A 15,112-nucleotide genomic window follows, 5' to 3' on the forward strand; every position below is an offset into this window, starting at 1 on the left:
TAGCCATCCATTGCCAGACCTGATTGGACCATGTCAGGAGATGTCTGGTAACTGGATGGAGCAGATTCTGGAGCATGGGGGATTGTGGGTACTGTAACTATCATTATTATCTACCATGAAGATAGATATATTGGGTGGGGCAGGTGGTTTGAGGCTGGAGATAATCTGGAGAAACCTTCCAGGTAAATGACCCGTCAAATTTTGCAACTAATTTCAATTGCTTCGGTCACATCTTTCCCTTTTTCCTTGCCTGCTAAGCCAACCTTCCTAAGGTTCCAGGGTTACCCTCACTGCACCCCACTCTGACCGTAAATCAATAATTTTGTCGAACTTCTCTTCTATTTCCCTTCATATCCTTCTTGGCCATATTTTGTCTATGAGACCCATATTTTGACGCTTGATCTGTCTCCAACTAAATTGCTGAACATCAAAACCGCGTTTGACCAAATTTGGCATCAGGGGACCTGGCAAACTGGAGTCAATGTGGATCAGTCAAAATCTCTACAGGCTGGAGTCATACTTAGTACAAAGGAAGATGGTTGTGATTGCTAGAGTATAATCATTACAGCTCGGAACATCAATACAGAAGTTCTTCAGGGTAGTCTCCTTGGCCCAACAATCTTTACCTGCTCCATCAATGACCATTCTTCTGCTATAAGGTCTGGAGTGAGGATGTTCTCTGGTGATTGCACAATATCCAGTACCACTCATGACTTCTCAGATAGTTTGTGCCAACATGCAGCAAGATCTGTTCAGCATTCATGCTTGGGCTGATAAGTGGCAAATGACATACACACCAAACAAATCCCTCCACTATCAACATCCTGCAGGTTGAGCAGAGACTGAACGGGACTAGCCATATTAATACTGTGGTTCCAAGAGCAGGTCAGCGGAAGGCAATTCTGAAATGAGTACCTTACCTCCTGACTTCCTAAAGTCTTTCAATCATCTACCGATCACAAATCAGAAATACTCCCTACTTGCCTGGATCAGTGCAGCTCCAACAACACTCAAAAGGCCCAATGCCATCCAGGACAAGCAGTCCATTTGATCAGCACCACGTCCACCAACTTAAACATCCACTTTCTCCACCACCGATGCACAGTGGCAGTATTGTATGCCATCTAAATCCTGGAAATTCCTCCCTAACTGCACCGTGGGTGTACATACACCCATGGACTGCAGCGGTTCAAGAAGGTAGCTCACCACCACCTTCTCAAGGGCAATTAGAGATGGGCAAGAAATGTTGGCCAAGCCTGTGATGCCCTCATCCCGGGATAGAATATAAGGTAATTTGACTGAAGATTTGGTTTAAGGATTTTGAAATATTTGATGGGGTAAATAGAAACATTTTTCTATTGCTGGGAAAGACTAGAGCGGGGTATATAATCATAAATACCGAGCCGAACCAATCAGGTGGGAAGTTAGGAACTACTGGCAGGATGCTCCATCCCATCACGCCACGTTTCTGCTTCATCCCGCCGGCGGGATGCTCCGTTAGGCCGGCTGGTAAATGGGATTTCCCATTGCGGGGCAGCCCCACGCCGTCGGGAAACCCCCGGACTGCCGGCAAAATGGAGCATCCCGCCAGCAGAGAATCCTGCCCCACTTCTTGGCACCAAGTGTGGTAGAAATGTAGAACTCTCTCCTGCAGAAAGCTCGCTCAAATATAAATTTTTTATGTGAGATTGACAGGTTTTTGCTCGGCAATGGTAGAAGAGGTCATGGGGCGATCTTAGTCGTAGGGCGGGTTTACCACGCAAGGAGGCGGCCCACCATTGGCTGGCAGCGTGATCTTCTACCCCGCCATTGCCAATGAGATTTCTGGTTGAATGTGCCCCCCGCTGGGATGCACCATCGGCGGGACTGGCGTGGCGTGATTGGCTGGAAAGTTACAGCCTTAGAGTCATCGAGTTTTACATTTCATAAAGAGGCCCTTCGATTCATCATGTCTGTGCCAGCCACTAAACACTTATCTATTCTAATCCTATTTTCCAGCACTGGCATGTTATAGAACATAGAACATTACAGCGCAGTACGGGCCCTTCGGCCCTCGATGTTGCACCGACCTGTGAAACCATCTGAAGCCTATCTGACCTACACTATTCCATTTTCATCCATATGTCTATCCAGTGACCACTTAAATGCCCTTAACGTTGGCGAGTCTACTACTGTTGCAGGCAGGGCGATAAACACCCCTACTACTCTCTGAGTAAAGAAACTGCCTCTGACATCTGTCCTATATCTACCACCCCTCAATTTAAAGCTATGTCCCCTCGTGTTGGTCATCACCATCCAAGGAAAGAGACTCTCATTGTCCACCCTATCTAACCCTCTGACTATCTTATATGTCTCTATTAAGTCACCTCTCAGCCTTCTCCTCTCTAACGAAAACAACCTCAAGTCCCTGAGCCTTTCCTCGTAAGACCTTCCCTCCATACCAGGCAACATCCTAGTAAATCTCCTCTGAACCCTTTCCAAAGCTTCCACATCCTTCCTATAATGTGGTGACCAGAACTGCACGCAGTACTCCAGGAGCGGCCGCACCAGTTATGTACAGCTGCAGCATGACCTTGTGGCTCCGAAACTCAATCCCCCTACTGATAAAGGCTAGCATACCATATGCCTTCTTAACAGCCCTATTAACTGGGTGGCAACTTTCAGGGATTTATGTACCTGGATGCCGAGATCTCTCTGTTCATCTACACTACCAATAATCTTGCCATTAGCCCAGTACTCTGCATTCCTGTTACTCCTTCCAAAGTGAACCACCTCACACTTTTCCGCATTAAACTCCATCTGCCACCTCTCAGCCCAGCTCTGCAGCTTATCTATGTCCCTCGGTATCCTATAACATCTTTCAGCACTATCCACAACTCCACCGACCTTCGTGTCATCTGCAAATTTACTAACCCATCCTTCTACACCCTCTTCCAGGTCATTTATAAAAATGACAAACAGCAGTGGCCCCAAAACAGATCCTTGCGGTACACCACTAGTAACTGAACTCCAGGATGAACATTTGCCATCAACCACCACCCTCTGTTTTCTTTCAGCTAGCCAATTACTGATCCAAACCGCTAAATCACCTTCAATCCCATACTTCCTTATTTTCTGCAATAGCCTACCGTGGGGAACCTTATCAAACACCTTACTGAAATCCATATACACCACATCAAACGCTTTACCCTCATCCACCTGTTTGGTCACCTTCTCAAAAAACTCAATAATGTTTGTGAGGCATGACCTACCCTTCACAAAACCGTGTTGACTATCGCTAATCAACTTGTTCTTTTCAAGATGATTATAAACCCTATCGCTTATAACCTTTTCCAACATTTTACTCACAACCTAAGTAAGGCTCACAGGTCTATAATTACCAGGGTTGTCTCTACTCCCCTTCTTGAACAAGGGGACAACATTTGCTATCCTCCAGTCTTCCGGCACTATTCCTGTCGACAAAGACGAGATAAAGATCAAGGAAAAAGGCTCTGCAATCTCCTCCCTGGCTTCCCAGAGAATCCTAGGATAAATCCCATCTGGCCCAGGGGACTTATCAATTTTTACATTTTTCAAAATTGCTAACACCTCCTCCTTGTGAACCTCAATTCCATCTAGCCTGGTCGACCGAACCTGAGTATTCTCCTCGACAACATTGTCTTTCTCCAGTGTAAACACTGACGAAAAATATCCATTTAACACTTCCCCATCTCCTCTGATTCCACACACAACTTTCCACTACTATCCTTGATTGGCCCTAATCTTACTCTAGTCATTCTTTTGTTCCTGATATACCTATAGAAAGCCTTAGGGTTTTACTTGATCCTATCCGCCAATGACTTTTCGTGTCCTCTCCTTGCTCTTCTTAACTCTCCCTTTAGGTCCTTCCTGGCTAACTTGTAACTCTCAAGTGCCCTAACTGAGCCTTCATGTCTCATCCTAACATAAGCCTTCTTCTTCCTCTTGACAAGTGCTTCAACTTCCTTAGTAAACCACGGTTCCCTTGCTCGACAACTTCCTCCCTGCCTGACAGGTACATACTTATCAAGGACACGCAGTAGCTGTTCCTTGAAAAAGCTCCATATTTCGATTGTACCCATCCCCTGCAGTTTCCTTCCCCATCCTATACATCCTAAATCTTGCCGAATAGCATCATAATTGCCTTTCCCCCAGCTATAATTCTTGCCTTGCGGTATATACCTATCCCTGCCCATTGCTAAAGTAAACATAACCAAATTGTGATCACTATCACCAAAGTGCTCACCTACATCTAAATCTAACACCTGGCCGGGTTCATTACCCAGTACCAAATCCAATGTGGCCTCGCCCCTTGTTGGCCTGTCTACATACTGTGTCAGAAAACCCTCCTGCACACACTGCACAAAAACTGACCCATCTATAGTACTCGAACTATAGTATTTCCAGTCAATATTTGGAAAGTTAATGTCCCCTAGAACAACTACCCTGTTACTCTCGCTCCTGTCGAGAATCATCTTTGCAATCCTTTCCTCTACATCTCTGGAACTATTCGGAGGTCTATAGACAACTCCCAACAGGGTGACCTCTCCTCTCCTGTTCCTAACCTTGGCCCATACTACCTCAGTAGATGAGTCCTCAAACGTCCTTTCTACCGCCGTAATACTTTCCTTGATTAACAATGCCACACCCCCCCCTCTTTTACCATCTTCTCTGTTCTTACAGAAACATCTAAATCCTGGAACCTGCAACAACCATTCCTGTCCCTGCTCTACCCATGTCTCCAAAATCACCACAACATCGAGATCACAGGTACCAACCCATGCTGCAAGCTCACCCACCTTATTCCGGATGCTCCTGGCGTTGAAGTAGACAAACTTCAAACCAGCGTCTTGCTTGCTGGTGCCCTCTTTCGAACTTTTAACTCTATCCCTGACCTCACTACTCTCAACATCCTGTATACTGGGACTACAATTTAGGTTCCCATCCCCCTGCTGAATTAGTTTAAACCCCCCCGAAGAGCGCTAGCAAATCTCCCCCCCAGGATATTGGTACCCCTCTGGTTCAGGTGAAGACCATCCTGTTTGTAGAAGTCCCACCTACCCCAGAATGAGCCCCAATTATCCAGGAACCCAAAACCCTCCCTCCTGCACCATCCCTGTAGCCACGTGTTTAACTCCTCTCTCTCCTTATTTCTCACTTCGCTAGCACGTGGCATGGGTAACAACCCAGAGATAACAACTCTGTTTGTTCTAGCTCTCAGCTTCCACCCTAGCTCCCTGAATTTCTGTCTCAAATCCCCATCTCTCTTCCTACCTATGTCATTGGTACCTATGTGGACCATGACTTGGGGCTGCTCCCCCTCCCCCTTAAGGATCCCAAAAACACAATCAGAGACATCACGAAAACTGGCACCTGGGAGGCAACACACCAACCGTGAGTCTCTTTCGTTCCCACAGAAACTCCTGTCTAATCCTCTAACTATGGAGTCCCCAATGACAAGTGCTCTGTTCCTCTTCTCCCTTCCCTTCTGAGCAACAGGGACAGACTCTGTGCCAGAGACCTGTGCCTCATTGCTTACCCCTGGTAAGTCGCCCCCGCAACAGTATCCAAAATGGTATATTTGTTATAGAGGGGAATGACCACAGGGGATCCCTGCACTGCCTGCTGGTTCCCTCTCCCTCCCCTGACGGTAACCCATCTACCTTCTTCTTTTACCTGAGGTGTGACTACCTCCCTACAACTCCTCTCAATAACCCCCTCCGCCTCCCGAATGATCCGAAGTTCATCCAGCTCCAGCTCCAGGTCCCTAACGCGGATCTCGAGGAGCTGGAGTTGGGTGCACTTCCCGCAGATGTAGTCAGCAGGGACACTCAAGGTGACCCTTTCCTCCCACATTCTGCAGGAGATGCATTCAACTGCCCTAGCCTCCATTCCCACTGAACTAACTTCCCAACTACTGAAAACTAAAAACTATAAAAAAAAACTTGTTAGTTTAGCAATCCGACAGACAGAACTTTTTTTTGGGTTAGAGGAGGAGGATGGGTGGGAGACACTACGTAAGTAGTGTTTTGGGTAAAACTGTCACTTGAGAACAGCCCCTTCACAAACCACCTTCACCTTATGCTGACCGTACTGCACGTATGCAAATCTCCCCGGAACAGCCAATCAGAAGCTCTGCTCTGCTGCCCTCTGCTGGATGCTTGCCTTCACTCGAACTCCTCAGGTCACTTGCGCAGGTACACCTTCAACTTATGCTGACCGCACTGCACGTATGTAAATCTCCCCGGAACAGCCAATCAGAAGCTCTGCTCTGCTGCCCTCTGCTGGATGCTTGCCTTCACTCGAACTCCTCGGGTCACTTGCGCAGGTACACCTTCAACTTACGTTGACCACACTGCACATATGTAAATCTGCCCGGAACAGCCAATCAGAAGCTCTGCTCTGCTGCCCTCTGCTGAATTATGGCATTGCAAGTACTCATCTAAATGTTTCTTAAAGGTTGTGATGGTTCCCACCTCTACCACCTTTTCAGGCATTGAGTTCTAGATGTCCATCACCCTCTGTGTGAAAAGTATGATCTTCAAATCCCCTTAAATCTCCTGCCCTTTGCCTTAAAACTATGCCTCCTGGTTGTTGACCACTCTACTACATTCGTTCCCTATCTACCCTATGTCCCTCATAGTTTTGTACACCTCAATCAGGTCCCCCCTCACCCTTCTCTGCTCTCATGGAAACAGCCCCAGCCTAACCAGCCTCTCTTTGTAATTGAACAGCACGGTGGAACAGTGGTTAGCACTGTTGCTGCACGGTGTCAAGGACTTGGGTTCGATTCTGACCTTGGGTGACTGTGTGGAGTTTGTGTGTTCAGCCCGTGTCTGCGTGGGTTTCCTCCGGGTGCTCCGGTTTCCTCCTACAATACAAAGATGTGCAGCTTAGGTGGATTGGTCGTGCTACATTGCCCTTAGTGTCCAATGTGTAGGTTAGGTTAAGGGGTTATTGGGATAGGATGGGGGGGGGGGGGGGGTGGGGGGGGGGGCAGGCTCGATGGGCCGAACGGGCTCCTCAGCCCTGTAGGGATTTTATGAAATGCTCCAGCCCGGGGAAAATCCAGGTGAATCTCCTTTGCACTCTCTCCAGTGGACGAATGTAGCTGGATGAAGTTAAGGTACCAACCAGCCATGAGCTCACTAAGTAGCAGAACAGGCTAGAGGGGCTGAATGGCTGACTGCTGTCCTATGTTTTTAATAGCATTTAGGGTAAACCAGAGTCGTGAGGAGTGGGGGGGGGGGGGGGGGGGGGGGGTCCTGTTGCCATCACTGAGAATCAGTGAACGTGCTGGCAATATTAACGAGGGTTAATTTTACAATTATAATTCCATGTATCGTGCTCCATAAGTCAAGCTTAGCTGTTGATGTGCGTTAAGGGGACGGTGCCAATGAACAGGTATGAACAATCACTGGCATATCCTGTAGACATTGTCATTTACACAAGGATTAAAAGCTACCAGAGAGAACCCCCATGCTTGGATGTGACAACTCTTTAATTCACCCTTGTGCAAGGCATGCGCACAAGCTGGTGCTGAAACCCCCAGGCACACAGATAAAAGTCGCCCCTTTAAAAAGACTCCCAACATTTCTGAGCTGGCAGGTCGGAGCGGGAAGCTCCCTCCTTCCCAAAGCTGCCCCGATGTGCGGCAGCGCCGCGCCTTCCGCACCAACACCAACTTTGCGGATGGCTCCAGTAAACACGCCGGCGGCAGTCGCCTGCCCGCTGCCAGTGTGAAGCGAATGGACCTGCCGCCCCTGGGCATTGGAAATGGTGAAGTGAAGCGGCCCCCAGCTCCCCAGTGACCGCCCCAGCCCGGGCACAGAGTCCCCCCCCCCCCCCCCCCCCCCCGTCACCCCAGCCACACTCACCTCCTCCTCCAGCTCCTCTAGTCAAAGGTGACTTTGCCACTCACTCCCCGGAGGGAAGGCGCTGCTCCGGCCACTGGCCAGCGCACCGGGAGGAGGGGGGAAAGGCAGGAAGGCGAGAGGCATCTTTCCTCCGGATTACAGCAGACACACCGGCAGCAGCAGAGCAGGTAAGTGGGGCTGAATCCGGGATTTGACCTTCACAGTGAAGAATGGAGTGGCTGGTTTTGAGTGGGAGGGCATTAGGGGGCTGGGGGTGGGGTGGGGTTAATGCTGCTGATAGTTACAGAGATGATCAAACGGGGCAGTTTAGCTTCTTTGCAAAAGCTGTGCACAAAGTGGGAGCTCTGATCTCCCCCAACAAGAGGGAGCAGTTTCCATCAGGTTTCCCTGGAATGGTCCCCCCCCCCCCCCCCCTTCTCCCCATGGTGCCAGACGTTAGAAGCGTCTCGACCACTTTCCCCATCCCCTTTCTGTTGCAGGTAGCCGAATTGCAGTGTTGAGGTGCCGAAACTGCAAAGTGCGAGAGGGACCAGCGACTTAGTCCAGCCCCCACCCCTCGCCACCACCACCCCGAGTTCATTCCCGCTTCTTTCTCACACACAGGGAGGGAGAAGATGCCTTTTCATCCCGTGCACACCGGCCTCCTGTACAAAGGGAAGTATCTGAGCGGCTCACTGTCGGACGGCAGCGAGATCGAACAGTTGGCCAACATCTCCGAAGAAGAGCTGGAGGGTAAGGGGACCGTCTCTTCGGGCTGCACTTGTTATCATTGTTGCAACGAGCTCGGGTACAACACTGCTCCCGGGTTAACACAACAGCAAACACACACACACACACACAAACAGCGGAGTCAGAGTCCGCTCTGCGGCTGACACAGTGGAAATTCACAAACACCAACAACAGGGGGAAAAAAAACAAAAACTGGTCAATATCAGTGAAGGACTGGACCAGACCACAGGAATCCCCGGGGGAGGCAAATGAGCGCCACAGACCTGTCTGTCTCTGTGTTGTACAGTCGCAGCAATTCCAATAAAACTTGTGGGGAGTGCAACAGGGAGCAGCTTGACCTCTCCATGTGGATCGCAGTCAACTTTCTGGTGCACAGCCAGATGCACAAAATGGACAGTCTGCCCACTAAAGGGTCAATTCACCAACACCTTTTAGTGAAACGAGCGCAGGGAACAGGGCTCCGGAGAGATAGAGACAGCAGCTGGAATGCTGCAAAGGCAAATATTACCTCGTCCCTCAGTCCATTCCTACCAAATACTGAATCTTCAACTCGATAAGTATGTTTCTGTTTAAGACCTCAACAGAAATCCTGTGGGTTTTGTTTTTAGAATGTACCAATTTGTATTCCTTAATCCCATTGGGTGAGTTGACAAATTACTTAGAAATAGCTTCCATTTTTCTGCAATTTTAAACAGAAACTATTCCAGGGAAAAGCTATTGTTTAGGTCTGTGCCCACCCACAAGTGAATTTCTTTAACAATACTGGGACTCTTATTTAACTTGGATACAATGGGAGCGACAGGTATTGAAATATTACATCGACTACCTTTGCAGCGAATTCCTAAGAGCTAACCCGATCTTCTCTCTGTGTGGGTCTCAGCAGACTTTTAGCGTGCACTTATTTTCAGATGTAATAAGGTCAGTGTTAATTAAGATAGCGTTAGTCACTCCTCATTATTTTCGACTTTAGGAAATCCCTCGGCTGAGAAAAGGGCAGTGTCTGAACTACTGAATAATACATTTTTGATTTAGCCTTCGAAAATAATTTTCCTTCCCGTACTTATTTTTCACGCGGAGATAAACTTTTTAAAGTATTTATCCGGCTTGTTTAAAAAAAAACCTTTGAATTAATTTTTACCCTCGACCCTTTGAAGAGCTTGCAGTCTAGAGGTTTTCTTTTGGAGAATGCAGTGTGATAATTGTATGCACTGTTTTGATTTATTTCCCCCCCAAACTATTTCAATCTACAAAACGTTGTTAGCTCGTCAGAGTTGGGGCAAATCTTCACATGCTAGAAGTGGATGCGCCGTCCATTTTCGGCACCTGCTGATCTATCAATGCGTGAAAGGATATGGCGAGCAACTGGTTGGCTCCTGGAGAAGAACAACAGTGACTTGATGGGGCAAAGGGCCTGTTCCTGTGCCTGCCATATTTCTGGAATCCAGATAGATGAGTAAACAGACATATAAACATGAAAAATGAAAATGAAAGATCGTTTATTGTTACAAGTAGGCTTCAAATGAAGTTACTGTGAAAAGCCCCTAGTCGCCACATTCCGGCGCCCGTTCGGGGAGGCTGGTACAGGAATTGAACCGTGCTGCTGGCCTGCCTTGGTCTGCTTTTTAAAATCCAGCAATTTAGCCCAGTGTGCTAAACCAGCCCCTTCAATTCTACCAAGCAGTGATTCTTTTTTTGCTCTTTACCTATGTGACAATCTCTGAGGAGTAGTTGCTGAAATGGCATTTCCAGTCTAATTAAGCTTTCACAGAATCCCAGAGTCCCTACAGTGCAGAAGGAGGCCATTCGGCCCATCGAGTCTGCACCAACCCCCTGAAAGAGTACTCCACCCAAGCCCACTTCCCCACCCTTTTCCCATAATCCTTTCACCTAACCGACACATCCCTGCACACTAAGGGGCAGTTTAGCCTGGCCAATCCACCTAAGCTGCACATCTTTCAACTGTAGGCAGACACTCCACGCAGACACGGGGACAAAGCAAACTCCACACAGTCACCCAAAGCAAGAATTGAACCAGTGCCCCTGGTGCTGTGAGGCAGCAGTGCTAACCATTGTGCCCCTGTGCCTTTCAATGAGGAAAAAGAATGGTTTTAAAATTGCAAGGCATTTTATTAAGGTGGTTTAATTAATTTAATGTGAGTTGCTGTATTGGGGAAAAAGTATTATTTCACTGTTTGGAAACGTGTATTTATTGCATGTCAAGAGCTTATGCTTAAATTAAAAAAGAAACAAAAGCCAGGCATCTAGGAAGCTGTTAAAAAGTGGGACCATCCACAGCTACAGTCCCAGCTAACCTCAAATGATAGAAGTAAAAGTATATTATGTGTATAAGTGAATTTTGGCACTGTCAAATCAGCAATATCAGTGTTGATGAATGAAGCATTTTTCCATTTCAATCTATTAACTACCTCTATCAAATACTGGCAGGTCAGGTAAAGTGCAGCCAAATACAGAGGTAAGCTCCTTACATTATGCACCATATAAAACCATTGCGATTTATAGTGCAGAAGAAGGCCATTTGTCCCATCTGTACCAAATCCTCGCTACAAAAACCCATAGTCAATGCCACTGCCCTGTTCTCTTGCCACAGCTTTGTACATTGCTCTATTTCAAATGATTATCCACTTTTTCCTTGAACAATGCAATCTACTTTCTACAGCAAGGCATTCCATCAATTTCTCTCTTAATTTCTCTCCTTATTTTTTTAATTGAAGATCCTTTGCCACCAAGAAATGGCAAGATTAGGGAACCATGGATGACGGGTGGAATTGTGAGACTAGCTAAGATGAAAAAGGAAGCATACATAAGATCGAGGCGACTCAAAACTGATGAATCTTTGGAGGAATATCGGGAAAGTAGGACAATCTCAAACGCGCGATAAAGAGGGCTAAAAGGGGTCATGAAATATCTTTGGCTAACAGGGTTAAGGAAAATCCCAAAGCCTTTTATTCGTATGTAAGGAGCAAGAAGGTAACTAGAGAAAGGATTGGCCCACTCAAAGACAAAAGAGGGAATTTATGCGTGGAGTCAGAGGAAATGGGTGAGATTCTAAATGAGTACTTTGCATCGGTATTCGCCAAGGAGAGGGACATGACGGATGTTGAGGCTAGGGATGGATGTTTAAATACTCTAAGTCAAGTCAGCATAAGGAAGGGGAAGTTTTGGGTATTCTAAAAGGCATTAAGGTGGACAACTCCCCAGGACCGGATGGGATCTATCCCCGGTTACTGAGGGAAGCGAGGGACGAAATAGCTGGGGCCTTAACAGATATCTTTGCAGCATCCTTGAGCACGGGTGAGGTCCCGGAGGACTGGAGAATTGCTAATGTTGTCCCTTTGTTTAAGAAGGGTAACAGGGATAATCCAGGGAATAATAGACCTGTGAGCTTGACGTCAGTGGTAGGCAAACTGTTGAAGAAGATACTGAGGGATAGGATCTATTCACATTTGAAAGAAAATAGACTTATCAGTGATAGGCAGCATGCTTTTGTGCAGGGAAGGTCATGTCTTACAAACCTAATAGAATTCTTTGAGGAAGTGACAAAGTTAATTGATGAGGAAAGGACTGTAGATGTCATCTGCATGGACTTCAGTTAGGCGTATGATAAAGTTTCCCATGGCAGGTTGATGAAAAAAGTGAAGTCGTATGAGGTTCAGGGTGTATTAGCTAGATGGATAAAGAACTGGCTGGGCAACAGGAGACAGAGAGTAGTGGTGGAAGGGAGTGTCTCAAAATGGAGAAAGGTGACTAGTGGTGTTCCACAGGGATCCGTGCTCGGACCACTGTTGTTTGTGATATACATAAATGATCTGGAGGAAGGTATAGGTGGTCTGATTAGCAAGTTTGCAGATGATACTAAGATTGGTGGAGTTGCAGATAGCGAGGAGGACTGTCAGAGAATACAGCAAAATATAGATAGATTGGAGAATTGGGCAGAGAAATGGCAGATGGAGTTCAATCCAGGCAAAGGTGAGGTGACGCATTTTGGAAGATCTAATTCAAGAGCGGACTATATGGTCAATGGAAGAGTCCTGGGGAAAATTGATGTCCAGAGAGATCTGGGAGTTCAGGTCCATTGTACCCTGAAGGTGGCAACGCAGGTCGATAGAGTGGTCAAGTAGGCATACAGCATGCTTGCCTTCATCGGAGGGGGTATTGAGTACAAGAGTCGGCAGGTCATGTTACAGTTGCATAGGACTTTGGTTAGGCCTCATTTGGAACACTGCATGCAGGTCTGGTCGCCACATTACCAGAAGGATGTGGATGCTTTAGAGAGGGTGCAGAGGGGATTCACCAGGATGATTACCTGGTATGGAGGGTGCTAGCTATGAAGAAAGTTTGAGTAGATTAGGATTGTTTTCGTTGGAAAGACGGAGGTTGAGGGGGGACTTGATTGAGGTCTACAAAATTATGAGAGGTATGGACAGGGTGGATAGCAACAAGCTTTTTCCAAGAGTGGGGGTTCAATTACAAGGGGTCACAATTTCAAGGTGAGAGAGGGAAAGTTTAAGGGAGATGTGCGTGGAAGGTTTTTTACGCAGAGGGTGGTGGGTGCCTGGAATGCTTTGCCAGCGGAGGTGATAGAGGCGTGCTCGATAGCATCATTTAAGATGCATCTGGACAGATATATGAAGGGGCGGGGAACAGAGGGAAGTAGATCCTTGGAAAATAGGCGACAGGTTTAGATAAAGGATCTGGATCGGCGCAGGCTGGGAGGGCCGAAGGGCCTGTTCCTGGGCTGTAATTTTCTTTGTCTCTTTGTTCTTTGTTAATTCTCTAATCAGAGGGAATATTCTTTCACTGTTCACCCAAATCCTTTTAATTTTCTTTCTTTAAATTCCCATCTCCTTTAGTCGCTTCTGCTCCAATGAAAATGATTCCACTGCCTCAAAATGCTCCTCAGTTTATCATTTTAAATTGTTTGGAATAATTTATGATCCCTGTTGGTTTTACAATCCATTTTATAACGGAATGTTTGAAATGGCAAAACAGAGCCTTATTTGAATGCCTCCTCTGAAGACAGTTCCTCTTATGGTGCAGCACTCCCTCAATATTGCATTGACGTGTCAGATTAAAGCATCCACTCAAGTCCTGGAGTGAGACTTGAACACACAGGAGAGGAAGTTAGTGTCTGGCAGCATGGCCATGTGGTTTCGGCATGTTGTACTGCCCGCCCTCAGGGAACCCAGGAAAGAACGCTGCACAAAATAATTTCTCCCCTTCAACCTCTTAGGTGAAATTGTTACCGACTCAGATGAGCTCGCACAATATAATGGAAATTGTTCGACAAAGGATTTATTTAAGTAAGGGAGCTTATTTGAACAAAGAGTGGAAATGATAAATCAGATTTGAATTAATTGTCACATGCAGTAGAATAACCTTTGGAAGAAACAAAACACCAGGATTATGCAGACTCCATTCCCATAAACTTTGCAGGAAGGATCAGATACAGGCATCAACCCTGTATTACAACTTGCGCTCCCTTTGAGGTGAGTTCCATGGTAGGACTCTGCAATTAACTAATTTAACGAAGACAAAGAACAAACAAAGAAAATTACAGCACAGGAACAGGCCCTTCGGCCCTCCCTGCCTGCGCCGATCCAGATCCTTTATCTAAACCTGTCGCCTATTTTCCAAGGATCTACTTCCCTCTGTTCCCCGCCCGTTCATATATCTGTCCAGATGCATCTTAAATGATGCTATCGTGCCCGCCTCTACCACCTCCGCTGGCAAAGCATTCCAGGCTCCCACCACCCTCTGCGTAAAAAACTTTCCACGCACATCTCTCTTAAACTTTTCCCCTCTCATCTTGAAATCATGACCCCTTGTAATTGACACCCCTGCTCTTGAAAAAAGCTTGTTGCTATCCACCCTGTCCATACCTCTCATAATTTTGTAGACCTCAATCAGGTCTCCCCTCAACCTCCGTCTTTCGAACGAAAACAATCCTAATCTACTCAATCTTTCTTCATAGCTAGCACCCTCCATACCAGGCAACGTCGTGGTGAACCTCTTCTGCACCCTCGCTAAAGCATCCACATCCTTCTGGTAATGTGGCGACCAGAACTGCACGCAGTATTCCAAATGTGGCCTAACCAAAGTCCGATACAACTGTAACACGACCTGCCGACTCTTGTACTCAATACCCCGTCCGATGAAAGCAAGCATGCTGTATGCCTTCTTGACCACTCTATCGACCTGCGTTGCCACCTTCAGGGTACAATGGACCTGAACTCCCAGATCTCTCTGTGCATCAATTTTCCCCAGGACTCTTCCATTGACCATATAGTCTGCTCTTGAGTTAGATCTTCCAAAATGCATCACCTCGCATTTGCCTGGATTGAACGCCATCTGCCATTTCTCTGCCCAACTCGCCAATCTATCTATATTTTGCTGTATTCTCTGACAGTCCGCCTCGCTATCTGCAACTCCACCAATCTTAGTATCATCTGCAAACTTACTCATCAGAC

The 15,112-nt window shown here is 47.0% G+C and overlaps 1 protein-coding gene across 1 annotated transcript in view; it reads left to right on the forward strand.

The window, feature by feature from the left end:
• The first annotated feature begins 7,886 nt into the window (after positions 1-7,886).
• The window catches only part of caln1 (calneuron 1), a 482,787-nt gene continuing 475,561 nt past the window's right edge, over positions 7,887-15,112 (forward strand). The window contains exons 1-2 of the mRNA XM_038814049.1: positions 7,887-8,062; positions 8,499-8,627. Of these exons, the coding sequence (XP_038669977.1) occupies positions 8,510-8,627 (118 nt within the window). The 5' untranslated portion in view covers positions 7,887-8,062; positions 8,499-8,509. The remainder of the gene's footprint in view (positions 8,063-8,498; positions 8,628-15,112) is intronic.

The sequence above is a fragment of the Scyliorhinus canicula genome, chromosome 12, assembly GCF_902713615.1.
Source record: "Scyliorhinus canicula chromosome 12, sScyCan1.1, whole genome shotgun sequence".
Lineage (NCBI taxonomy): Eukaryota > Metazoa > Chordata > Chondrichthyes > Carcharhiniformes > Scyliorhinidae > Scyliorhinus > Scyliorhinus canicula.